General features: G+C 39.1%; 1 protein-coding gene across 1 annotated transcript in view; it reads left to right on the forward strand.

Annotated features, from left to right (window-relative positions):
* The first annotated feature begins 2,173 nt into the window (after positions 1 to 2,173).
* ROBO2 (roundabout guidance receptor 2) overlaps positions 2,174 to 27,956 on the forward strand; it is a 1,029,224-nt gene continuing 1,003,441 nt past the window's right edge. The window contains exons 1-2 of the mRNA XM_032751027.3: positions 2,174 to 2,493; positions 15,462 to 15,578. Of these exons, the coding sequence (XP_032606918.3) occupies positions 15,476 to 15,578 (103 nt within the window). The 5' untranslated portion in view covers positions 2,174 to 2,493; positions 15,462 to 15,475. The remainder of the gene's footprint in view (positions 2,494 to 15,461; positions 15,579 to 27,956) is intronic.

Raw genomic sequence — 27,956 nt, forward strand, 5'->3', positions numbered from 1 at the left:
GAGCAGTGCCACCCACACTGCCAGGTGGCTTTAATTGCCCTGTAAAATGAGCATACCAAACTGGACACTCCCCTAAATGAGCTTCCTGGCTGGGAATAAGTGGCTAGCCCAGGGCAGCAAAGCAAGTCTTCTCTGCCACAGCAGGATGTCATACATTGCTTTGTGCAGTTGGTCCCATTCAGTTCATGACTCTTGCCACCAGCATTTTAGCTCTCCTTCCATGCTCCATCTCTCAGGCCATCTGTACAGCAAGGTGACTTCTGAGTGTGAAACCATAGCAGCCTGAGTTTTGACACAGTCACATCCATAGTCATGGATCAGTACTGGATATGCTCCAAGACACTTCCACTGAAGAGTCCTGTGTCTTTGTTGCACAATCTGTGAGGAGCCTGCTTTCAGGCTGTTGTTGGGGAAACTTGGACCAGGCAATTTTGTGTGTTGCCACTCTAAAACCATTCTTCTAAACTTATGTTACTGTCTACATCTCAGATCCTGAGATTTCAAAGCCTGTCTTTCCTTCAGTTTTGCTCCATTTTGCAAAATGTTGTAAATGCCTGACACTGGGATTTGTCATATGTATATGTGTGTCTCTCCATGTGTGTGTATGTACATATATATAGGTAAAATTTTTTCTTAGCTAACAAAAGGAAGCTCAGTAGAAAAAGAAGACATTTTAGAATGTACATTAAACAGTAAACACCTTGGGAAGGCTGTGAGGAAATTGCATGTATTTAAAATTGAATATATATACTAAATAATTATTTAATTACTTTAATTACTTCCATCTGTCCAGCCTTCCATACTCTCTTCCATTTCCACAGCTACAGTTTGTATTTTCATGCCATACAGGTGTGCAGAAAAGGCATGCATATAAGTAGATAAAATAAATGTTGATGGACTGAAGGGTCATGCATATTGTTTTTAAGAAAACCTTACCTACTCCTTTTCTTTCTTAATCATTGATGCTTTCTACAAGTCTGCCTTTATTTTTTGTTCAATCACTAAATTATATCTGACAAAACAGCAAGCGGTGAGTTCTTTTCGTTTACATTTTTTGTGAATTATTAATAATTAAAATTTCCTTTCTCAGTGTAAAATTCTCTTTTTTTTTTCCTCAAAATTAATTCAGCAGATCTTTTTTTGACAATGTAGAACACAGCTTGTTTGTTGTCCTGGAATGCTTACTTAACATTTCATGTACTGGAGATAATAAGCATTTAATTTCCAGAAAATTTTGTTTGCTGAGGTTTACAGAAGGCAAATACTCCCTTTTCTGCTTGAGAGCGCCTAAAGTGTGAATCCTTACCTGACTTGCTTCATGGTCATCTCTGTGTAGATAAAAGATCTGGTTCTGTTCTTGTGGTCCTTATTGGGTGTTTCTCACAAAATTGTGCTGCTTTATTTAGGGCTATTACATTCCAATACCCATTTTCTGGAGGACCTCAAGTCATATTTTTGTGCTTGGGGAAGTGCTGTAAACACTTCAAGTATTGATAACCAAGTTGTAGCGTTATTAGGGCATTACACTTAAAGCTGTCCAGACGAGCTGTGGATGCCCCATCCCTGGGAATGTCCAAGGCCAGGCTGGATGAGGCTCTGAGCAACCTGGTCTAGTGGAAGGTGTTACTTCCCATGGCAAGTGGGTTGGAATGAGATGACCTTTAACTTTCCTTTCAACCCATAGTATTCTGAGATTCTCTTGATTCCAAGATTAAAGACAAGAAGCAAGGAGGAGGGAAAGAAATGATCTGAAGAGGAAAGTCATCCCATAGGATAAGTACATGCAGATCTGGATTCATACGGGGATCTGGCTCTATGTATGAAACATCAATCATTTCTTAACCTCTCTGTCCCAACGTCCTCAGCTGCAGAATAAGGTTAATAATATTTACCAGTCAGTGGTAGTGGATCACTAACCTGTCTGAATGCATGCAATAAAGTATAATTTCTGTGTATTGGGAATATCAGTGATGCTTCAGGCTCTCATGACGCGATCCCTATTTTCAGAGAGTGCTGGCAAGAACCACTTGGCATATTCCCAGGAGGGATAGCGTGCCATCTTCAAAGGGTGATAAAAATTTACGATTGCAACAGCTTGCCGGGTTTTCCATCGCCGATTCGGCAGCAGCTGCCGGGTGCCAGGGGCCGGCCGGTGCCGCTGTCCGCGGTGCTGGAGCTCCGGAGCGCCGCAACTTTCGCGCCCCGCCCGGCCGTGCGGGCACGTTTCCCGGGAGCGCGGCTCCAATTAAACTAACTCCTCCCTTCGGCTGCGGGAGCCCGTAGGAACTGGGGCCTTCCTCTCGCTCTCCATCCGCTCCCCTTCTTTTTTCTCACCCCCTTTAGCAGACAGCGAGTGAGCTTGCTCCGCCTGGGCTGCGCTCGCTGCGGACCGCGCACCCCGGGCGCTCCAATTCCAGCGGGATCTGCCCCCGCCCTCCCCCGGCAAACTTCCCGCATCTCCCGGGACCGCGTTTCGGGGCTCCCGCCGCCCAGGTAAGAGGGGAGAGGGCAGGAGCTGAGGGATTAAAAAAGGGGATGGGGGTGGAATCCTGCGGTTCGTCCCCAGCACAGCCCGATCCGGGCCGGGGCTCGCCCGGGGGCGGGGGTGGGCGCGGCGGAGCATCCGCCCCCTTGGAGCATCCCCCGGGAGCGCCGCTGCTCCCTCGGCCGGTGCCTCCCGCCGGGGAACTTCCCCAAGTTTGGCCGGGGCTGGAGGTGGGAAAGCGGGAGAGGTCGGTGGGCTCTGGGGGCGCGGAGCCCAAGGGCAGCGGGGATAACACCTCCTGCAGAGCTGTGCTTGTCCTGGGCATCCTCCGGAATCCTAATGCCAAAGCTAAGGCAGGAGTCCATAACGTGCTGGCATGAAGAAAGAGCGTCGGAATTTTGCTCATTTATCCTCTTTTACCTACCATTTATTGCATCAAAATGCCAGCTATTTCAAATTATAGATCACAATACACCAAGCAGTCCAGCTCATTAAAGGTATTAGAGTGCAGTATGTGAACTGGAAATTGCACACTTCCTTTATTAATTTGGAACTAGCATAATATCTTAAATTTGGCTGAAGTTAATAGTAAGAAAAAAGTTAGGCAAGAAAGATAGTTGTAATTAGCTTTGGCTGAAGCAATACAAATGCAAATGAGTGTGATGACACTTCAGTACAGACATGTTGCACCAAAGGAAACCCAACCTGATAAATTTAAGCTCTGTGCAACCAAGTCAAAAGGATGCCTATTTTTTTTTTCTCCTTTCTCTTAAGTTTGGATAAGTGGAAATATGTCCACCACATACCTATGTGTATAGAAAAAACATTTATAGATAAAACATCTTGACATAAAATGTCAAGAAGAAATAGTATTAATAAGTATTAACTTAAGATGGGTCCTAACACAGGCCTATAGGATTGCAAAAATAGGCTCTAAAATTTTTGTTAAAAATCTTGGGTCAAGAATAGGCTGAGTACCAGCCGTTAATTAATGATGTACATGTTGCACATTAATGTACATTAATGTACATTAATGATGTAACTAGTTTTGGAGTTACATGTTACATGTTACATTTCACAAGTAAATGGTGCAAATTTCACTATTTTTCTGGCTTTTTTTTTTTACAGCTGGATATAGCAAATACACAGGTGGTTGTTTCTGCTCATTACACTTCTGTAAGCCAGAAGCACAGAGGCAAAATTGTTAAAAGTATTAATTCCCTTGCCTCCTGTCTCGTGGTGCAAGTAGGAGGTGTTTACCTGCATCTTCCCATCCAAGGCTCCATCAGCTGTGTCAATCAGAGAAATGATTGAATCATTAATTGAATGAGAGTGATTGGTATGGGCACAGGATATTCACAAGGCTGTTGCTGTAACTCACTGTTACAGTGGACATTCAGTTGACAGTCTTGGTAACATTAATAACCTGTGTACCATTGTGGAAAACTCAGAACACCAGATGTAAAATTTCTTTTCAGTTTTTATGTAGAAATTGGGTGCAAATGTGAGTCTTTCCTCTCTTAATTGACATTTTCCTGTGTGCAGGGGATTGCCATGTGATCTGCATGTTGCTCAAGCTACTGGAGTTCTTACAGTGTAGTTATGGTGTACTTTCTCTGAGTAGTTATATGAATTTCTGTTACACAGTGTACTCTGGCTTCAAAATGAATTAAAAAATATCTGTTCTGATGTCGAGTTCTCAAAATCAACAGAAAACAGTATAAGTATATATGCTTATACTGAAAGTCCCTTTATTTCAAAAGTCCTAAATTAGGTAGGCTGTAAACATCAGAATAAATATGAAAAAGAATCCCACAAATCCTATTTCTTAAAGAAACAATAAGGAAAAGAAATAACATTATGGATGAAAGCCAGTTCTTGATATGTTTTTACTGAAATTTTGTAGGATTGATGTTTCCAATGCAAATTTTTTGCAGGTTCAAGTACTAGGTGGGTGTTATTACCTTCCTTTCTCCCTCCTTGACTTCTTGTTTGTGCTAAAATTAAGTTTCCCAACAGTGAGACGTCACCAGGCTTTTTCACAAGTATCAATTGAAATCTCTTAACACGCCTACAAAGCTGAAAGCCAAGTCATCTATTTAAAGAGTGTTTTGAAGTGGTGCTTTTCTTTGTTGGTTATCTGGGCGATGGGGAAACAGTTTATCTGACACCAATTCCCTTGGAATATTTGATTTGTTTGTGGAATAACTGATCTTAATGAATGTGGGGAATTGGCATCAGATTAAATCTTTATCCATGGTTCAGCTCAATTTAAAAACAGGAGTGACTTCAGCTCCAGGGCTTTAAACATTGAATGTAGAGAACCTGTTACAAGGTCAGCTAGAAGTTATAAGCAACAAAAAATGGCCACCTATGAAGTCTCTATTGATGAAATATTTTGTGAGAAGGACAAAGCAGTCTGCACCTTTGCAGGGAATAAAATTCCTGGAGCCCAAATACCTGTATTTGAGTATCACAGTCACAATGTCTTGTCTCTGATCTCCTCCTACTGTATGTTTAGCTTACTCTGAGGGAGAGAAAAGTCTTGGCAGAAAACAAAACAGAACCAGCCTTTATGAAAGACAGAAACAAGCTCTGTGGCTGCAATTGGGCCTGAGGCAGGAGTCACAGAAAAGCATAACAAGGCATCAGGGGATAAACTTAGGTAAAAGTGGAAAAATAATGGCAGTCTTTGTCCAAAAAATCCCCTCAGTCAAGGTGTCAAAATGAGACATTGCTTTTATTACACTGTACTGATGCTCAGGCATTGATTTTTCTTTTATCTGCTGGTCTGCTTCTCAATCAGCAGAATTTCTTCATCAGCTCTACCTTGCACCTCACAACTTCATGGGGTTTGACTGGGAGTCATGACTGGGCTTCTGGAAGGTAGCCTGTCCTTGGCTGTGGGAAAAACAATATTAAATACTACGTTGATTTTCACAGTATCATGTTTTCTTCTTTTCTAACCTGTTTTCAACCATGATTTGTAGAGTAGCTTTACTTTTTTTAATTAAGGCAGCTTTCAAAACTCTCCAACAATGCTAGTTTTTCTTTTAAACAGAAGACAAAACTCCCACAGCAATAAATGCAAACTAATAGCTGCAGAAGCATTTCCTTCCCTCTTCACCCTGTAAACAAGACGTTTCTGTCACAGAAGTACACGTAGCTAGAGCCTAGAATCAGAGATATAAAATATTGAATCAACAATGGATTTAAGGTGGCACGTTCTCAGGAAGCTTGGTCAGAATAAAGTCCTCTTCAGGTCACAGAGGGTGAGTGTCTGCTCTTAAAGATATAAGTGTCTAGCTCTTGTGGATCAGGTCTTTAAAATCACAAGATGCAACATTGTTATGCATGGGAAAGTTATTAAAAGAATTTCTTGAGAATTTAAAATTTTTAGTCACAGTGCTTCTTATCTTACAGAAACCTAACCAGCTAAACTTTGGGGAGATCCTTTAAAAAAGATGTAAGCATAATTCCAATAAATATTAGAAGCTTCTAGACTACTCTCAAAACAATTCTTGGTAAATTATACGCTCTCTGAACATATGAAGGTATGATTGCTTGTATGGGTGGAACATTGACTGTTCTCATTCCCTGGGATTTATGCCTACTTGGATTTTGCATACTCAACATAACAGGAAAAAAAGCCCTAACCAACTGTTTCCATCTCTGTTGGTACTCTCACTCAAAAAAATTAGGTGATTTTTTTGACTTTTCCCATTCATCACAGTTATTCTGTCCTGACTTGGTTTTTTTCAAGTCCACCACAATTAGCTTAGGTCAGGCAGGGGGGATTTACAAGAATTACTGTGCAAGCATTCCTTGTTAGTGGTAATAATGTAAAACTATGTAGTACATAGAGAACACTGCAATTTAATAACTTATTAAATAATGATCAGATTTCTTAGCCATAGTAGATGATGCTTCACTGGAATGTATTCTATAGATCAACCTCCAGCTAATTTAGTTTTTCTAAACAGTCCTGTACAATATTATTACAAACATCTGTAACTGTACAAAAGAAAAAGGAGGAAAAAAAAAAAAAAAAAAAAAGAAGCCATCAGGGACCAAAGGAAATAATTTTGAAATCTTGTGCATATGCAATAGCACAACTGGAACTTATTTATTTGTTGGTGGTTAGGAGAGGTGTCAGGCTTTGAAACTTTTACCACCCTACTTGTAGCACCTGAGCAGATCCCCATGTCAGCCTGACATCTCCCATCCCTTAGTTGCTCTCCATGAAGACTTGCAAGACTCCTGGCTGCTGTAAGGGACTGAATAATTGATTTCTGCAGCCGTGCCCATGCTGGGGAGCTGGAACATGGAGGTGCTTCTGCACTCCCTTGAGAACACATGACTGCACAGTTCCTGAGCAACTTCCAGCAGCAGCTCAGCATTCCCGTTTGTCTATGAGGCCTCCAGATATTTCAGAGTGGTTTCCAGTCATTAAATATACATATCACACTCATGCAGAGAGTCATTATACTTGCTCTTCTGATGGGGACAGGGAATTTTTTTTTCTCCCCCTTGTTTTTTCTTGTCAAGTCAGAGCAAAGGGCTCACCTTGAAATTCCCCTGCTAAATTCCAGCACTGAAAAAAGAAAATTTGGGTTAGAGCTTGTTTGCTGAGCCACAGTATCTGCCTTCATACTTCTAAGCAGCAAGCTAAAATGTGTCAGCACAAGAACACTTGCACTGAAAAGTCTTTGTGTTGCTTTGGTCATCTTAGGGAGCTTGGAACTCTTTCTTCCAGCCTCACCATCAAAAGGCTCTGGTGGAATGTCTCTATTCTAATTTTGTTTCTCCATCCACCAAAAACAAAAGTGAAGAGGTGCTTTAGCCAAATGTTTAAAATCCCAGAAGAAAAAAAAATTGCATGAACCTCTGTGGGCTTCTGATGTGTGTTAGAGACAAACCAGACCACAGCAGCATGTCCAGGACATAAAAGGTGGGCAAGTGGTACTCAACTTGTTATATTTATTCCTTTTTACAGAAATTTAGTTATCTAGTGTAGTGCCCCTCTTTCTTCTTTAAAGTGTTACAGAAGAAAATACATCTTAAACCTCATAATTTTCTAATGTAAATGTAGAGTGGGGAAAAGATATCAGAATAATGAATGCTTTAGAGAAGTGCAGATGTTTAAGCAGAGTATTATGCTCCTGCTCCTTTTTCTCTATTTGTTTGTTGTGGATCCTCATTTTAGACATAAGTGTTTCTCACAGGGTTTGGTGGTTTTTTATTTTTTGTTTGGTTTTTTTTTTTAGGTTTTTTTTGTTCTAATCTTTCAATATTATGCTCCACATGTGTTTGAGATCAAAATAGTTATCATCTGAATTTAATTTAGTACACCTTTCTCTTTGTGATGGGCTGCTATTTCAGAGGGTACAATGCCACTATTAATCATCATAAAGAAAATGCACAAAAATAGTCCAAAATATGTGTCAGGTACTTCAAGGTGATGGATGTACAATAGATAGCCCCATTATTATCACTCAGTAACTTGAAAAGTTTTGGCCCTCACATTTTCTCACTTTAAAACATCATTAATTTGTTCATGGGATCCAATACTTTGTGAAAAATGTATTACTCTCCTACTCACTTTTTCCTCATCCTTCATCTGTACTGACAGAGCCAGTTACCTGAAATTTCTTAATGCATTGGAAGTTTTCTTCTCAGCGTATGAGATAGCAAAGAAAACCAAAACAAATGGTTTTATGGAACAAAAGTCAATTCTATTGATTTTGATATGTTAATGCAAAAGCAGATGGTATGAGTGATTGTAGTTAAGGGAACTTATATTTATTGGTCACAGTTTAATTTACTCCTTGGATTTGCTCTCTTTTGTGATTCAGAAAGACTTAAAGACTCAAATATCCATGTTAATGAAATGTAGCTGACATTCTTCTTTTAGGATTGTTACAAGTTATACAAATCTAGTGAGATTGACCAGTGCAGCCAACGGATATTCCCCAGTCAGATCATTCACATAATCTAATCTAACCTTTTGGGAGTAAATGGGTTTCAGTTTCCACAACCATCTTCTGCTCTCTATAGTGATACAGCCAATTCCTCTATCAGAATTTATCATCTGAACAACTGGAGGAAAAATCTTAAAAGCTAAAGTCATGCAATATTTAAACTTTCTATTGCAAAGGAAGTTTTTTGGTTGCTGTTGTTGTGGTTTTTTTTTTTTTCATTTTGGGAAATAAAACCTTTTTAAAATCATAATGAAATTGCCTTGAAGGTTCATAGTGTTTCCGAAAAGTGAAATTGATTCGTTTCTATACAAAAAAGAATGGAAAAAACTATCTTTGTAAATGCTCAGCTTAAAACATATTTGCTTTCATTGAGGAACCATTAATTCAGTTACAATATGTTTGTAGGCAATTTGTATTTCTCCTAACAGTACATATGTTACTTTCTTTATAACATTAATCTGATGTTAAAAAAAAAGTTAAATCTTAAGAAAAATTTTTCACTTTAAATTTTAATCAGAGAGTATGGAAGAATCAATAGTTACTTAAACTTTGAAAGGTTCTGAGAGCAAACCAGATTATAACTTAGTGACTTTATGATTTAGTACCTTACTGAATAATCAATAATTGCTATCAGATGTTTCGAATCACTCTTACTAAATATATTTTGGAAATTTTGTAATTACACCACGGAAGTTTCAGGCAGGTGTGCTGAACTGAAGAAGACATCATCAGTGAAACAGACAGTGGATCGAGTGCACCCTCAGCAGGTTTGCAGATGACACCAATCTGAGGGGTGTGGGTGACACACCTGAAGGATGGGATGCCATCCAGAGGGGCCTGGACAAGCTCAAGAAGTGCCCATGGGAATCTCATGAGGTTTAACAGACCAGGTCCAAGCTGCTGCACCTGGGCTGGGGCAGCCCCGGTACCAATCCAGGCTGGGGATGGACAGACCCAGAGCAGCCCTGGGGGAAGGACTGGGGGTGCTGGTGGGTGAGAGGCTGGACATGCCCTGGCCATTGGAGCCCAGAACCCCCCGTGTGCTGGGCTGATCCAAACCCCGTGGGCAGCAGGGCAGGGAGGGGATTCTGCCCCTCTGCCCCGCTCTGCTCAGACCCCACCTGCAGGGCTGCATCAGCTCTGGGCTCCAGCACAGCAAGGACAGGGACCTGCTGGAGCCAGGCCTGAGGAGGCACCGAGGGGAGCAGAGGGATGGAGCAGCTCTGCTGGGAGGAAAGGCTGGGAGAACTGGGATTGTTCAGCCTGGAAAAGAGAAGGCTTTGGGGTGAGCTAATTGTGACCTTCCAGTACCTCAAGGAAGCCCACAGGAAAGATGGAGAGAGACAATTTACAAGAGTCTGGAGTGACAGGACAAGGGGGAATGGTGTTAAAATGACAGAGAATAGGCTTAGGTCAGATATTAGGAAGAAGTTCTTTGCTGTGAGGTTGGTAAGGCACCGGCAGAGAAAAAGCTGTGACTGCCCCACACCTGGAAGTGTTCATAGCCGGGTTGGATGGGGCTCTGAGCAATCTGGTCTGGTGGAAGGTGTCCCTGCCCATGGCAGGTCCCTTTGAACTCAAACCCTTCTGAGGTTCTATGATTCTGGGATTGGCAGAGGCCCCTGTTCTGATGTCACAAGATCTGTGTTCCAGCAATGTATTTGCCATCTCAGTTGAGCCACAGCTGCCTCCAGGCTGGCAGATGTCCTAGGTTATCTTTTCAGCTCTGGGTGGGAGCTCATGGCTTCTCACCTTCCGTGCACAAAGACGGGGTCTGGCAGCTTGGAGTGAGGAGCAGGAGTGCTTTGGCCCAGCGAGGGCAGCACTGGAAACTTCTGGCGTGGTATGGACCTTGTTATGCTGCTCTTGCATTGCATCTGGATTTAAACAGGCAAAACAATCCTGATACTGCAGGGAGGTCCTCATCAGATAGTATCTGGTTCCACAGATGGCCCTCTGAGGGAGTTTGTATTCATAATGTCTTTGGTAATGCACTAACAGAAATGAGGTTAAAAATACGGTCTTTGTAACAGGCAAATAAGACATCAGTGATAAATTCAATTATTTTAAATGCATCAGGCCAGGTTCTGATTTCAGTTCCATGGACATAAACAGGCCTGCTAGTACCATAGACTTCTGTGCAGGAAAGGAAGATTGGAGTCTTGTCTCAGGGATGTAAAAATGCATCCACTTTATAATCTGCATTAGAAAAATTTAGTCTGTCCATGCGCTTTCATTAAACCTCAACATTCAAAATACTTATAGGCTATTTTGTGGGTTTGGTGATTTTTTATCAGTATTTTGGGGCTTAATTCCCTCTCTTCCCTTTTTCCTTTTCGTGATTACATAATATAAAACATTTAATGTACCTGCTAAAACTCCTGTATCAAGTTGCCATTTCAGAGAAATCCAGCTGATCTGTGAGGCTGGCTGTGTTAACATTGGCCAGAGAAGCCATTTATCCCTTCCAGCTATCTATACCAGATATTTCATAGGTGCTGTGTAGAGAGGAAAACTGTTCTTTAAATATAGTTAAGTGGCTAAATTCTACTTCATCTGCAATGGCAACTTCCACTTTTATGAGGCAATTGACATTCCTATGATTTGCCAGGAAGCTGGCATATTTTATTTGTCCTTTGCTAAAGATTTATGAAATGTATACTTGCATAGAATAAGTATGTTTTTTAAACATAACTTTGTAGAGAAACTTATAAATTATTATACTAAAAAGGATACTTGAGTCTACATAGTTGATATACTCAGTGATTCAAACAAGACAAAAGCATATAAAATAAACCAAGCAATAACAGAAAGAAAGCAAAATAGATGTAAGTTGTTGCCACCCACAAATCAAATTCTACAAAGCCTGTGTATTTTAATGGATCCTGCCATTTAGATGGCAACAAATCTCTGGAAATGCAGCTGAAAGCCTCCCAGCTTTTCATGCCAACACTACTTCAGCAGAAGCCTCATCTGAAACAAACTTTAGACTTTGTTAGAGTCCTTTATATGACAGATTTATCCATGTTCCCTGATTTCCTGCCAACTGACTGCACCTGGTTCACTCTAAATTCGTTGCTGTTAATTGTCAATAAATGTGAAGAAGGTCCTCTTGCTGTTTTCTCTTGGCTGTGAAGCTGGTGAGTCTCATGGCTATTTATTGGTTAGAGTTATACATGCAGGTGTAGAGGAGAAAAAAAAAGAGTAAAATAGGGAGTAGTGGTAGTTGGTTCATTATTTTTTTCCCCATGGGCATTTTAGTGCAGGATATGTGTGTGCACAGCTGCGTTAAGGTTGAGATGTTATTTAATTCAGCTGGCTCCTGTTTGGATGGGTATAAAGGGTGTGGGAGAGGAGCTGTTTTTTTTTTTTTTTTTCTGCTTGTGTAGGGAAAATTGTTGGTTTGGAAGGAGTAGGGTGAAGGAAGATTTACAGGTAAGCTTTTATTTCTCTCTTAGTTGAGTGTATTTTTTTTCCTCTTGTAGCAACTTTGGAGGGTAATATAAAAGTAGATTCTTCTCTGTGGAGTTAGAGTAATAAATTTCTTTCTGCCTTTAGAGGATATGATTTGTGTATCTCTTGGCTTTCCTTCAGCAGGCCTTGCAACAAAAAAAAACTTGCTTTTAAATTTTTTTTTGGATAATTGTGATTTTTGTTCATCTCCTTAGAAGCTAACTAAAGGAATAGTGGGAAAAGAGGACTTTTCCCTGCCTTCTGCCTCTCTAGACCTGTTGCACCTGCTGTTCCTATTGATTTGGGATACTTATGGCTTGATTCTGTCCTTGGTAATTTTATTTCTGTATTCGAGGGGCTGAAGAAACACTAGTGTAAAACCAGATGTTGTAAAAGTTAATTACAGACTTGCTAGTTAAGCTTTTTTACTGTAATATACTTCTCTGTTAGAAGAAATGTTCTTTAATTTAAAAATGTGTTTGTCTGAGATAAACCTGTTCACTTGCACCTGTGTGGAAAGTGAGACCTAGGAGTCAGAGGGGATTAATGGTTTTAAATCTGAGTCAGTTTTCTGCTTCTATAATGAAAGCCTCCTGTTGAATTTTCCTTGGGAACTGGAAGCTCTAGTTTGAACTTTCAGTTCAAACCAGTTGCTGATCTTTGCTTCTTTCCCTTTGAAAATTATCTAATAGAAGACAAGAAATGTGACAGGAACAATGTCCTTGAGGCTTAGATTCTCTCCCTCTCTTTGGAGTTTTGTGCTGTTGTGAAGGGTACAGCTTTCACCCAGTTCCTGCAGCTTCTTTTGCCTCACTTTTTCTTTCAGGGGTGGTTCCTCTGTTGTGAAGAAAGTGGCTCTTGGATTCAAAATAAAATCGTAACAGTTTTTGCTTCTTTTGTTCTTAACTGGAATACTATGGATGCTTTGCCTAGAGTTCCTCCTAGTGAGGTGGTTGTTTTCCTCTGTCTGCTAGTTATGGACTTTCAAGCTGAAAAAGCTTTTTTAAAAGTTAAACATGTCCTGGTGAAGTTCTGATATAATCACAGAATGGTTTATGTCGGAAAAGACCTTAAAGATCATTTGGTTCCAACATCTCTGTGCCATGGGCAGGGACACCTTCCACCAGACCAGGCTGCTCAGAGCCCCATCCAGCCTGGCCTTAAACACTCCCAGGGATGGGGCAGCCACAGCTTCCCTGAGGAACCCATGCCAGGGTCTCACAAGCCTCAGTTGAAGAATTTCTTCCTAATATCTAATCTCAACCTACTCGCTTACAATCTGAGGCCATTCCCCCTTGTTCTATCCCTACATGGCCTTGGAAAAAGCCTTTAGGTATCTTAATGCTTTCTTAGTTGTAATATTTATATTACAGCTAGCAGGGCTGTAGATACAAATGCCAGCTTTTTGTGGAACTCTAGCTTTCTGTAGGCACAGTCAAAACAAAAAATTATCTTGGATGTTTTAATTAATTTTAAAGTAGGTAAATAACTAATTGAATACCATCTGTTTGCTTGGGCTGAGCATCAAGAATGTGTCTGTTAGTTTGAGGAAAGAATATTCATGAAACAGAACATCTTTTTCAAGATACTGATTCTACAAAACTCCTTCTTTGACCTTGCAGTGGTAATGTGGCTATATTTTTAGGACATTTATTTGTGTTTATTATTCTAAATTTTTGCTTTGGAATTTCCATTTTCAGTTGTTTGCTTCTCCTTCCCTGTGGGGGTTAAATAGTCCAAAAAAAGACAAGGCCAAAACAAATAAAGATTTTTAGCATTCGTTTCTGTCTTCCCTCCATATGCCTGAGAGGAGACAGAGAGGAGCTGTTGTGTGCTGGCTGAGGAGGGCACTGTTTTGCTGGAATAACAGCAGCTCTAGGGGACCTCAAACAAGCTCTTGACAATAAAATCGAGGTGTTTGGAACAATGGGGAGGTTCCTCTGTGCAAAAGGGTTGCCTTCCACAACCAGTTTTGAAGCAAAAGACCATTTTCCTTCTGAAGAGGAAATACATGGGAAGATACTTTGTGATCTGGGCAGGTGGTTAGAGCACTGATTAAATGTGAAAGTCTGATGGTAACAACAAACAGGAAAAATTACCCCTTCCCCTTAAGCACCTCTTGCAGGAGCTTCCACTGCCTGCCTCCCCTCCATGGGTGGGGGTAGGCGAGAGAGGGAGAAACTCAAGTGTAGGATTCTACATGTCTGCTTTTGTAGTCTTCCTTAAGTTTTTATTCTGAAAACAGTACTGGAGTATAAAGCAGAGTTTAAGTTGTGTAAAGCAGAGATATTTTTCACTAGATGATAGATCAGATTTGAGAACTATGGATTATAATTTCAGTTGAACCCTTTGTTATGGATGGGTGCTGCATCCATGAGTTTGGAAAATAAATTTTTCTAAAAAAAAAAATGCTGCAATAGCAGTATTAAAAGTATGCTTAATCAACCAATATGTAAATGTACCCTTCTGTTAGTTTAGTGTTTTCCCTGGTTCTTTTTCCAATATTTTTATTTTTTAATTGTTCTGTTAAAAAAAAAAAATTAGACCTCTTTATGGGAAAAAAACACAAGAAGTTTTTACAATATTCCCTTTTTAAAACCTACTTATTGGTGCAAGATTTCACATGCGTTGGATAAATTTCCCAAATATTCATATACCAATTTCTGTGATAGTTGCCTATGCTTTAGACTAGAAATGACATTCTATTTTTTCCAGCCAGTCACGTGTAACCGGTACAGTTTTGACAAATCAGTATTTGATTAAACAGATCTTCTGAAGGAGCAGCTCTAAGTCAGAGTGCAGTAAGAGGAGGTGTGGTGTGGGATAATAAATAGGTGGATGTTGCTGATGCCAGTGATGATGCCCAGAGAAGCTGGGGCTGCCCAATCCCTGGAATTGTTCAAGGCCAGGCTCCATGGAGCTCTGAGCACCCTGATCCAGTGGGAAGCGTCCCTGCCCATGGCAGAGGGTCAGAAAGAGATGAGCTTTAAAACTGCTTCCAACCCAAATCATTCTACAATATAAAAACTGTGCTGACTGGAAGATCTACTTCATTCCTAAGAGCCCACAATGAGAAGCAACTGCTGACACATCTCAGTGTTTTAAAACCCAAAATAAAAAAAAAAAAAAAATCAAGTTTTAAGTTAATTGAGGAGTTTTGCCTCAGTAAATTTTCTATGCTATGCAATCAGACTTCTAAGAGACTCAGTGAAGTGCTGCTTCTTCAGGACTTTTAAGCCTGGATCTTTTTGTTTTTGTTTTTTATCTTTTTTTTGTGAAGTTCAAGCTTTCTGTATGAAAGGAAAATGCAATCATTTTCAAAGCAGCTTATTTTGATTTTGTAGTGGCCTATGAGGTGACAATCTTGAGCAAACAGTCAGGAAGGTTCTGAATGCAAAAGCATTTTTACCAATGAGTATTTATTAAAGTAGAGCTATAGATGTGTACTGAGGAAATTTATGGGAACTTTTTGCTTTCCTTCACCCAAAGGTATATTTCCCAAGAGTTATAACTAAAACATTCAATAATATTTCTTTGTATAGCATCCAATAATGCAATGGCTGGAAGACAAGGAAGTGGCAGAGTAGCTGGGAAGATGCACTGGATATTGGCAGTAGTTCTGATGCTGTGGGGTCACCAGATCAGTGGACAAGGGCAAGGTAAGTGAAGATCATTTTCTGCAATTTGCTTTCGGCATGGTATTGCATAACATTGGTTAGACAAAGAAGGCTGTATGATCAAGGGCTGAAATTCTGTGAAGAGCTGACAAGAAACAGTGATATAAAAATCTGAAGGACTTCATTTGAGAAGTCTAGTTCTGTTGGGAAAATGATGTCTTGATGCCTTTGGGGATTATCCAAGTGCTTGGATCTGTTTTCATGTGCTCAGTGATTGAAGTGTGCCTTGAAATAAATCTTCCCTTTGTATCTGTTGTTGGCTCTCTAGGTGTGGAGAAGTAGCTGTTTAAGAGATTATAGACATGGTTACTTTGTGTTGTTTGGCTGTGATATCTGCAATATTCAGAAACACTTTTGTGGCCATGCTATAAATAATTTCCCTGTTGTGTTCCTGTCTCACTCACTGATGGTGGTGCATAATAACAGCTGCAGGGATGCAGACAGGCAAAAGAAAAAGTCTTCTTAGGTTTTCAGTTTTGAAAAATGAAGCATTGTTGCATGTTTCTGATCTGAGGCCTGCTAACAAGAGAGGTAAAACCAGGCTATTGTACTTTTTAATATATCTTTAGAATAAAAGATATTTGTATTGTGTCAAACTGGGAAAGGGGAAAAATGTCACTTTGAGGCACTGACATTAAAGGGAAGTGGCTTTGTGGACTTTTTTTGAGGACTTCCTTTATCAGGCCTTTAGGAAATACATGTTACATGCAGGCTGAGCCTTAATTTACTCCTCAGGTGTGGAAAATGCTGTATGTTTTTTGCTTGAGCCTCTCTGTTCTCTATTACTCCAGTCACTGGCTACAAGCATGATGCTGGTTAGTGCGTGCAGCCTGTGCTAAGTCCAGTTCCACAGGCATTTTTGGGCTGCAGAAAGAGTTCTTGGCTGTTGGAAGGATAATGTTGTTCTTTTTTGGTGCAGCTTTAGAGGTAGGAATTGGATATAAACTGTGCACTGCAGTTCTGCTGGAAACTTCTGTGGCATTTCTGGGTGTTGTTGATCCTAAAAGCCAACGTGGCAGTCTGTAGAGGACTTTACCAGGAAAGTGTCATAGTGTTTTGTAGGTAGTAACCAGCTTTCTGTGATCTAAATTGTATTTATACAAAAAGGGACATTGTTTTTCCATTCAAAATGTGTCCATTTTCACATTATAGTCATTGAACTGGAAAGCCAGATATATTTGAAGACTGACTATTTTGTGGTATTTTGATAAAATGTGATGGGTATGGTACATTTTTCAGTTTTATGAAATACTGGTTAATGGCATTGGAAAGAAACACAGATATATAATCTTGAAAGAGTTTGTTTTTAAAGTGGGCGATGTGAAGGAGCCTGTACTGTGAAATATTCTTTATGGGGTTCTAAACATTCTGTGATTTTCTGGCTGATGACAAGATAGTCTTGATCTGTGAGCTGACCTTTAGTCATGTAGTTCTGTGTGTTTCTGTTTTCTAATAATTACCAAATTGTAACTACCTAATAATTATCAATTTGTAGGAAAATGAAACTAGTGTGACAAACCACTCTAGAATGCAAAACGTCTTCCTAAAATTAGCAGTGACCCTTAGTGGAAAAGGATTATGGACCATGATCATGTTATTTTGCTTTGATTTTAAATAACTTTGTTAAGTTGTAATGCAGCTTTGGAGTGTTAAGTACCTCTAAGCATGTCTAGTATAATAAAACTGGCTGTGTTTCAGACTCTGTAGACTTTGTACTCTACTCTGATGGAAGTGTAGTGCAGACTTTTGAGCATACATTTACAGCAACTGCTGTGCATTGCTTGAACCTTCACTTGAGAAATGTGAACTTTTAATGGCAATGAAGTAGTAAATTATAAACAAGGAACAAGTATTTTTTTGGCATAATTACATACACAGGGTATTTAAAAATTGCAAAACCTAGGTTTCTGGGCATATCTGTAATTTTGCTGTGAGTTTCTGTTAACACTTCATTTTTCTAAAGTAAAAAGTAAAGCCCTTCGGGCATGCCTTGCAGGAACCTGAGAAATATAATTTCTGATTAATTTGAGTAAAATCCATATTAATTATAAAGTTTGGTTATTTGGAGTCTATCAGGACAATAAAATGAAGAAATAATGATTCTGTGTCTGGGCATAGAACCAAAAGTGTTTAAAAGCCATATGGCTGCATTTAAAGAAAACAGCTTCTGAGTCCCAGCTTCAGTGTGAGTGGGTTGCTATGGAAGTTAGGAAGAAATCAACATTTGTTCCACTTCCATTTCCAATCGGAATAGTAAACTTAAATTGAAAATCCTTTGTTTTTCAACAGCTCTTTATCTCTCTTTACACATTAACCCAACCCAAGAATTCTCTGTTTTTTGAAGTCCATGGGGCTGCATCTTCCTCTATTCGTGTGTAGCTTAGGAGTGGATACTTCAGTCCTTCGAGTCTAAGTGTCCAGTACAGACTGGAGTAAAGAAGAAACTGTTTTAATTTATTTTGCACTCTACCACAACAGCTGAATATGTAGTTTTTAACATTTTACATCCATTCTGCTTTTCTCACTTGCCTGACTATTGCAGGTTTACTCCTCTGTCCTCAGAGGAGTAAATATATTTTGGGCTATATTTTGTAGGCATAAGTAAATTTACAAGAATACTTATATCTAATGTTGAGCCCTGAGTAATTTGAAGAGTATTTTGAAACAGTCTTGTTTTTCTTGGTAAACTTAGAAATCACATATCTGGAAGTCTGCAGTTACCTGAACAATAAGCAGGCAATTACTGTTCAGTGATATCCACAAATAGTGTTAGTATTAATATTTAAGACAGAAAATGAATAAGGACTCCTGGAATCTAATAATTTTCAGACTTCTTTTAAAAGAAGGAAATGTTGCTTAATACCTGGAATTTCACTGCTGTGTAGATGAAGCAGGTGCTCTCTTTGAAGCTCTAGAGATGCTGGATAAAAGTGTCTGCTCTCTGAAGTACACAGCAGTAGTGCTGGTGTTCTTGGATGCATGCTTCCTGCCCAAGATGTGCCTTCAAATCTTTTTTTTTCAGAGCTGTCAGGGTACAGTGTTGACAGATTGTTTTATTTAATGATCAGGCATAAAGGCTGTGCAATGTGCTACAGCCAAGAGGCTTCAGAACTCAAAAATGTGCTAGAAAGCAGTGGGTGTTTCTGGCTGGCCAAGCTCTGACCTCCTGCTTGCAGGAACTTTTTCCCCCCTCCAACACAGGCCTAATGGGGAAAAGCACCTTAACTTTGGAATTTAAACAGTGTTGTGTGCAAGCATGTAATGGTTTTGGTTTCTTTTTTGCATTTTGTAACTTTAATCAATGATAAAGCAGGCAGCATTATGGCTAGCAGGAGTAAATATCGATGTACCTTCAGAAACAGGAAAGGGAGTATTTGCTGGACTTCAGAGTTGTAAGGTGGGTGCTTATAGCTGAGGACAAGCATTCAAACTGCCTCAATTTCTCCTTCTTTTGTCTGTGCTGCTGACAAAGCCCAGATGTTCCTCAAAACATACTCCAAAACCAACAAATAAGAGTCTTCACTCAGTCCTGTGATTACTGTGGTTTGTCAATAGTGGGAAGGAAGGCAGATTGAGGATAACTGAGATTTCTTCCCAAACCCATCCTTAGTGACATGTTTTAACTATGAAGACTAAGCTGTGATGTCTATTTCCAACCACTGTGCTTTGCTGTGGGCTACAGCAGCTGTGTGTCACTATCTTTCTCTAGCTCAGCTCTCTGACAAGGTAAGGAAAAGTATTTTGTATGTATGGATTGTGTATGTGTGTGCAGATACAGTTTTTGGTACTAAATGACTGGCAGTGATTTTGGCTTTAAAAAAAATGTAAAACCAGATAAATAAAAACTGTGTGTAGAAATCGAGAGTCTTGGTTCCAAATTTCACAGCTCAGCTAATCCTGAAATGGTGCATGGCTGCTGTGGTGCAATTGTTTGCATTCAGCACTGCCAAGTCTACCAAGTGCACATGTGTAACCTGGCTTGTGACCCTCTGTGGAAAGAGGAGAAGCCCCATGGTGACACGGGGTGGGATCCAGCTGGCACTGCTGCCTCAGGGATGCTGTCCACACCAGCCTTGTGCACATCCCAGGTCACCCAGCCTGTCCAGAGCCTCTGGCATAGCCCAGCAGGGTAGGGTGGGTTTGCCAGCTCAGAGGAAGTAAGTTGAGATCTGTTCTGTGTGTCTGAGTTGACTTGAAGCTTTTTGTTTTAATGGGAACTTCTGCTATCAGTCCTCTTACATCAGCTTTTTAATCTTGCCTTTAAATAAATGAACCTGCAAAGCTGCAGGTAATGTATTAATGCTTTAAAAAGCATTGAGTCTCTGACAGACCTGTGCTTGGATCCAAATCTAGATTAAACCCAGGTGACAAGCTTAAGCAGTCTTTCGTTGTGCACTACCACCTGTTTTAAATTCAGGTGGTATAGTAAGGATAATTTGGCATAGGACAACCAAAGCTCTCCAGGCATGTTGTGTTACATTGCAGTTATTCCTTCTGTCATGGTGCTTCCTCTCTGTGGAATTCTAGTGGATATTTGAGTTAAGTGATGAAGAAGCTAAGTAATGATGGGCTAAACCTGTGTTTGTATCCTCACTTTAGGTGTGTGCAGGCACTTAGAGACATTTGGGTGAGTTTTTGGAAACAACAAACCCAAACCATTTGTTCTTGAGGCCAAGATGTACTGTGCTGGAAATGTGTGTGAACGATGCATCTAAAACTCATTGTTCTCACTTCTGCCTATGCAAATTGGATGCTCTAGGTGGAAAGATGGTTTGTATACACACCTATGCATGAAAAAAAGTTCAACTGCAAAGTCTTGCTTTTGGTTCAGCAGTCTGTATTGGGGCTTTAGTGACAAAACCATCAGCCTTAATGCAAAGGGACTTGTCTCATAATCATGTTCTCAAAATACATCTGAAAGCACAGTATCAGCATGTACCTTTACCCTATGAAAGTACCAGTAGTTTTTTATAGCAATTGAACAAGATTTAGTACTTAACCTTTCTCTCTTGTACATTATGTAGCTTTGCTAATGGATAGCAACACTGTATTTTGAAGGGAGGATTTGTTTTGTTTTTAATGGAATGGTTAATAGTAGCCACTTTAAAATTGGCAAGTAGTTAAAAAAAAAAGGCTGTTAACCAATAATATATTATGCTTTTTAAAAAGAGGCTTTAATTTGTCGATGCAGCACGCTTTGCAGAAACTCTTGATGGAAAAGAAACTAGGAGAGTCTTTCTTTAAGGTATTCTTGCCTCAAGTACTGGCTAATGAAAAAGTGAAATCTGAAAAAAGGCAGCTGCACATACCACCTTGAAATGCAGCTGAACTTCTGAATGAGCTCTGGAATTTCAATTGAATCACAAAGCATTTTTTGCTTTCAATCAGTTATATTTCCATTTGTCATAAATCCTTCTTGCAGACACTGCACAGTTAATGCAACCTACAAATACTGTGTTTTACTTCAGAATTAATCTTCATGGACTTTCACAGAAAGTATGAGTTATTAAGCATGCAGACATTGCTCTTCGTGGCCAATAATAAAAAAAATACTTCATGTCTTGCCTATTTCAGGGAGATCCAAGGTAACTTAAACAGTGAGCAATTAAATATAAGGCATCATCATTATAGATTTTACTACAATGTGATTCTCAGAAATCATGCAACAAAATGGTAAGACTACTTTTAACTTTAAATACAGGAGGATATAACTTGAGCAGAATAGCTATTACTAATGAGGAAATAGAAAATTTGTGGTAATAGTGCGGAGTAACCAAGGGGAAAAAAGGATTCTTATTACTAAAGTGGCAAAAACCCATGAAATTTTTGTATAAAGTGATAAAGTAATAAAAAGGGCTTGAGAATTCTCAGGCAAAATGTGATCTAAGCATAAATTTAGGTTTTCCTTGTGAGTAATCTGCATGAATTTGCCTAAGGTTATTTTCATGACTCTCTTATGACCTGAAAATTATCCCTTCTCTGTGGACTGTGACTTCTGTTGCTGTTTTCCCCCAGGATTGTTAGTCTGCATCTGAAAGGTGAAAAACCTGTATTTGCTGAAAAGGTTCTATGGGGAGCAAGAAAAGAACTGGGGAGCAGTGCATAGGAAATTAGACCTAGATGCAATACCTAGATAACAAAAGGTCTCCTGTTCCATGCACAAAGAGGACAGGTAACTCTGTTAGCCTTCAGTTCTCATAGCTTAACCAACCCAAAATCAGGGAAAAAGGTGAGAGCAGGCACTGTGTAGTTTTACCTTCCTAGTAGAACTTGTGTTGCAAAAATAATGTTATATTTTTGTTACATGAAAAGTTAAGAGAAACTGAGACAATTTTAAATTCTTGAATTAATGGTCTAATGCAATTCAAGATGTAGAAAATTTTTTAACATCATGCTATTTATTGGGCCATAAATAGATATCTAGGAAGAATGTTTCTGAGATCAGGTGTGTGATTTATGTGATTGATTTGTTTTAGGTAGAAGGTTCAGTGTTTGCAATTTGCAACAGGTTAAATCCTCAAGAATGGCTTTCCAGGAAGCTTTGGTATTGAATAATGAGAACTTTCTAATGAATATGTGTGCAAGTGAGAACCTCCGATGTCATCACCTGGAAAAAACTTGGATGATGCAGATAATTGGTATTGCTGCTGTGACAAGGTGTTGTTGTTTTGTTCCAGGTGGTTTAGGACTCACTTTCCATTGTATAGGAATTAATAATTTTCCCAGCACTAAACTGAAAACCAATTTTTATTTTCCTTTCCAAAAATCAAACTTATTAGATGGCAGGATATGAATAAAACCACAACTTGATACAATTTAAGAAGTTTCATTTTATATAATTTAAAGACTTCCATTTTGGAAAATATAGTGTTCTTGATGTTTTAACAGAATGTGTGAGGCTTCAAAAATATTCTTGGCAGTCATTGTGGTAGTAGGCATCATGAAAAATAATAAAAATTGGCAGTAAAGAGAATGATACAATGCATGTAATATAAAACACTTTATCCTGGAAAGTGTACAAGTACTAAGTATCCTAATGTATATTTATTGAGATTGAAGTTTTGTTTATGTTGCATTTTAAATGGAAGTATTTAAGTATTCAGTTGTCTTTGTCCATATTTGATATACTTATTTGTAAAAGTTACTGTTACCATGAACTATCAGATCTTGGTGACTTGAATTAAACTCTAAAAGGATATTGCAGGAAGCTCATAGTTCAAACAGGCTTTTTTGGCATCTTTGTCTGAAATATAATTGCTTTTAATCAAGGTTTCTTTTACTGTTCAGTTTCTGTTTGGGGTTCATCTCTTTCAAAAACAAAATTCCAAATGACCCAAACAAACCCAACAGCAAAATCATTTTAGATTTTCTAAAACCAGATCCTTCTATGAATAAGTGCTGTGAAATCTTTCTTAAGTGAGGATGCCAAGCCTGGGTTCCAGCATTAATAGCTACTTTCCTATGAATTCAACCTGTTCTCATCTTTCAACTCCTGTGCTGGCTGTGTGATTTTTGGGAGCCCATACTCATTTTTTTCCTGCTGCTACTTGCTGTTTGTGTTTAGATCCTCACTTCTCCAGGAGAAATAAATCCCAGCAAAGGTTTTGGAATGGCAAACCTTAGCTGGGAGAAAGCCAGTAAAAGTCCTCTCAAGTTGACTTTACTCTTGGTAATTGGGAAACCAATTCTCCGCTTCCAAAAGAAGAAAATTTGGGGAAAACTGTCGAAATGCATCAGAACAAGTGATGGTCAGTAACTACTGAATCCTGTGAGGATAGAGAAGGGAGAGAGAGAGGTGGGAAGTGGCATCCTTGGCATGAAGGGTGAAGCAAAGATAAAAGGTCATCAATAGTCCTTCTAGCTCTGCTTTGAAGGAACTTGAGAGCAGCCAAAGACGATTTAACTGCAGGAATATAAAGGCAGAGTGCCCTGTGCAGTGCCTTGCATGTGAATCAATTAATTGCAATTTGTGCCTCGAACTGAGAAGGCCATTTCAGTGCTCACTCTAGAGGTGAATTATCTGGGAGGTCTTAAATCTTTCTGTACCTCAACACCAGTTCTGGACTCCATCCAGTGTCTAAGAAATGTTTTTTTTAAAAAAAGAAAATTGTTTGGTTATAGTTATTGGGTGACATTTTATTAGAGTGAGGAACTTCTCATTAACACTCGGTTCAGGGAAAGTGGTCTTCAAAGAAACAGCTCATGTATTAGATGAAAGTGTTCACTGATTTGCAATTTCAGAACAGTTTTTCATTCACAGTTTAAAAATTGCTAGCAAATGCACAATTAATTACATAACAATTAAACTTTGACAGCTCATTTCTGGATCAGATAAAATAAGTCACAGCTTTTTCATCGTGCTAAATGATGTTTCAGTGCTTTGTGACTATGCTTCATAGTTGTAGGGTCATATGATTAAAAATACATGGGGAAGAATGTTGTTTCCATTATTCTCATATGTAGTAGAAAATGCAGATTATTTCTCATCTGTTTAGACCTATCACTGTAAAAATGAATATTTTCAATTTTCTCAGTCTGTGTTAAAAGTAGGGGATAATAACATGTGATAATGTTTTTTTGCTAATTTCAGACAAATAATACAGAAATGATTCAACCATAAAAGCAAAACCTTATTGAGATGAACTGAAGTTTTATTTTGCTGAAAAGAAATACTGTGTTGCATAGTCCAAAGCATGCCATGCTATTTATGATCTTTCTGAAATCTGTTTCTTTCAGAAACTCTGGCATTGATCATTACCAGTAATAAAACCTCTGATATTTCCCTATTATCAAAAAGTAGCCTAGGGCTATTCTTTTTCATGTATATTCTAAGATTGCAGATACAGATATATGTGTATGTGCCAAGCACTTTCCTGCTGGCTTGACTTGCTACGGATTTTATTATTTATTAATTTGGAATGAATGAATAATGCCATTTACATGAGAGATCTGTTCATGAAGTTCACTTTGAAAATTTTTCTTCAATGGTAAGGCTCATAAATCACATGCTATAAAACTTTTAGATGTTTTGCTTTAGACTAGTGTAAAGTTCCCAAGAGAACTTTGAGAACCATGGAGCTTCAGGCTGCAGAATGTTTATACTCGGCACTGTCCACTTGAGTCTAAATCTTCAAGTGTCTTGCGTAAAGTAATTTTGCATCTTTTTTTCCTTAAAATCTCAGTTGAAGAAGAAAAGATAAGATTTTGAGCAGTGTGTAGGAAGTGGTAAGGTGTTCCCACAATGGCTGAGGTTGTAAAGGTCATCTGTGCCACCCTCCCTGCTCAAAGCAGGCTCAGCTAGCAGAGGCAGCTCAGGAACATGTGCAGACACCTCTGCAGTACAAATATTTGGGAGATACAGAATTATTATTGCTCTCTACAATATCTTAAAAATATGAGGGGGAGGTAATTTGCAAGTCTAAATGTAATATTGCATATTAATTTATGCGTGTGACAGGCAAACTGATTGTTGCACTGGGATGTCCATCAACGGGGGAATGAGTTTAACAAATATGTTCATTCTTGTACAGATCAGGAGGCAGATGCTGTGTTTGAAGTGCCACTGTACACAGCATGGGCTCATACATGTCTGTTAAGAAAAATAAACCACAAGCATGACAGGCTTCCTGTGAAACTGCTAACTTCATCTGGCAGGTCACTGTCATTATCTCTGACTTGAAACACAGTGGAAGCTTTAGAATCCCCCACTCCCCCAAGTCTTTGTTTTTGTAGACCCTGTGTTTGGAGAGAGGTATTTGTTGTCAGGAATCCTTTGTTTTAGCTTCCAATGTGCTTAGACATTCTGAATTCACAGCACATACAGCCTGCCCCTGTTCAGCTAAACAGGCAAGTTAGGTGCTCCAGCTCTGTTCAAATTCTGAAGCTGTGAATATTTTGCCAAGTTGACCCCTATCTGAAGGAATTTTAGCTTGGTCAAAAAAAGCTTTACAACCACGAGTCAGAAAAATTAAATTGTATGCAAAAGGTGTTTTCTCTATTTATTGCATGTGACTTTGTGTTGTTACTGCTTTTAATAGTATAAGTATTAAAATCTGCCTTCCATAGTCATGAATAGTTGTGTGCAGTTGATGCACCCATTTCTTCTATGAAAAATTGCTTTATCATTTTGTCTCATTGATTTTCTTTGCTATCTTTTTACATGAGAAATTCTCCTTTCCTTCACCCAAGCCCTTCTGAAGAGCTAATTTTATAACTGTTTTCAAGCTGAAAACGAGTGACATGTAGGGTAAATGTGATGAAGGGTGTCACTCAAACCGGCCATGTGTAAGTGAGCACCTACAAGATTTAACTTTGTAAGCCCTCAAATAACACTTTTATTAACAGAGCCTAAATATGTAAAATTTGCTACAATTCTGATAAGAATATAATTCAATAGCAATGCATTTGACCACTTTTGGGCCCTCTGTTGTATATAGTCTTTCTTCACATCAGCTCTGAGGGAAAGCAGTGATTTATTTTGTCTACCCCAGCTGGTTCCTAAATCTTACAGTTTTTTAATCCTGTTTAATAGAGTCATTTGTCCTTTATAAGGCCAGCCACTGAAAAGACCTGTGACTTTCTGATAACAGATTGTGTGTCATTGAATAATTTTTCCTCTTAAAAAGAAGAAACACTGCATATTCCTCAGTGTTTTCTATATCTAATGCATAGAACACTTCTAAAATCAGCATAAAATTATTAGCTTCTAGCACACCTCTTCAAGAAAGTGTATTTCAAAGCGTATGGAACTTGCAGTGTGGGATTTTTTTGACTGGATACAGATCATCTAAATACATTACTACTGTGAAAATGTTACTAAGCAGTTGTTAGAAGAGGTGGCTCTTGCTGAGGTGGTGCTGGGAAGTAATGCATTCTAATTAAATTCCATGGAAAAATCCAGAAAGCATTTCAGTAAGGATGCTCTACAAGCTTGCTGAAGGCAGCAGTCTTCTCTCACTGTAAAAGCATGAAAACAAATGGCCCTAATTCTTCTTGTTTTCACAGTAATAGCTGTCATAGGGTAAAACAGATATTTCCATTAGAGCGCTTGTATTAGGTTAGCTTAGCTTGTTGAGAGGTAATAATGACTTTCCTCCAAGGATAAGGAGTCAAAAAAAGAAAATCAAATTAATATCAAAGGAAGTTGCAAGTACTTTGTAAGTAAATCAAGACATAAGTTAGTCAGATTTGTAGTAGAAATACATATAAAGGATGGTGATGGGTTTTTGAAAACTATTTTCTCACCATGATAGAAGTTTCCTTGCGGAAGTACACAAGTTTTACATCCATGTGGATGGAGGCAACCAGTATGTCTGCTAACATCACATCATTTCTCTGTGCTGTACAAAGAACTGCTTGGGGGTTTTCCTTTTAGAGGGCAAAAGGAATTCTGTGAATACGGTAATATGGTTTGCTATATGTTTGGATTAGAAATTGAAATATGTAGTGGCATAAATTCCCATGAGAAATCATTAATGCCTCATCCCTGGAAGTGTTCAGGGCCAGGCTGGGTGGGCTCTGAGCAACCTGGTCTAGTGAAAGGTGCCCCTGTCCATGACAGAGATGTTGGAACTGGATGGTCTTTAAGGCCCCTTTAACCCAAACCATTCTATGGGTCTGTTTTGAGGTTTGCTGTAGGCCCCTTCTTCAGGGGACTTTTTCCTTGTATCATGTTGAGAAGTTCCACACATAATAAAACACTATTCATTTTATTGCATTGCACACATGTAAATGGTATTGATAGCTCCATGAACATGAAAGAATTTCATTATTTAAATAATCTTAATATAAATTTTCTAGGTGTCTGTCTTCCTCCATTATAGTGCAATGTGTAGGATGCAGTGGCTAGGACGTGCATATTATTTCAATAGAAGAATAAGAAGGTACGCTTGTTTTCTAAGGAAGTTGTAGTCCTAGTGATGATCTTGGTATCTGGGAAGATACCAAATGCTGTGTCCTTTCTCCTGGATATTAATATACAGTATAAGTAGAGCCTGGAGCAATGCCATTGCCTAAACTGCTGTTTTATCAACTTGGCCAAGTTGTGAATAAGGCACAGCATTTGTTTCTCCCTAGGCTCTCAAACCAAATCAGTCTGCAAGTAGTGACTCCTGGCCTTGGGTGTTTGGAGCACTCTCCTGGAGCAGAAGCACCTTGCTTGGCTGCCTTCTGTGATACCTGAGACCGGGATGACACTGTTACTCCCTGTACCTTGCATCTCCAGCCATTGCAAGGGGCTCCCCTCCTTTCTTCCCAGTATGGGTTTTGTTCTTATTTTGGGGAAGCAGAGTGGTGCAAAAGAAGATTTTTATTGCTCAAGTACAGCAACGTTGCTGTGTCAGCAGTCTGAAGCTCCTCTCC

This window comes from Taeniopygia guttata, chromosome 1 (assembly GCF_048771995.1).
Source record: "Taeniopygia guttata chromosome 1, bTaeGut7.mat, whole genome shotgun sequence".
NCBI lineage: Eukaryota > Metazoa > Chordata > Aves > Passeriformes > Estrildidae > Taeniopygia > Taeniopygia guttata.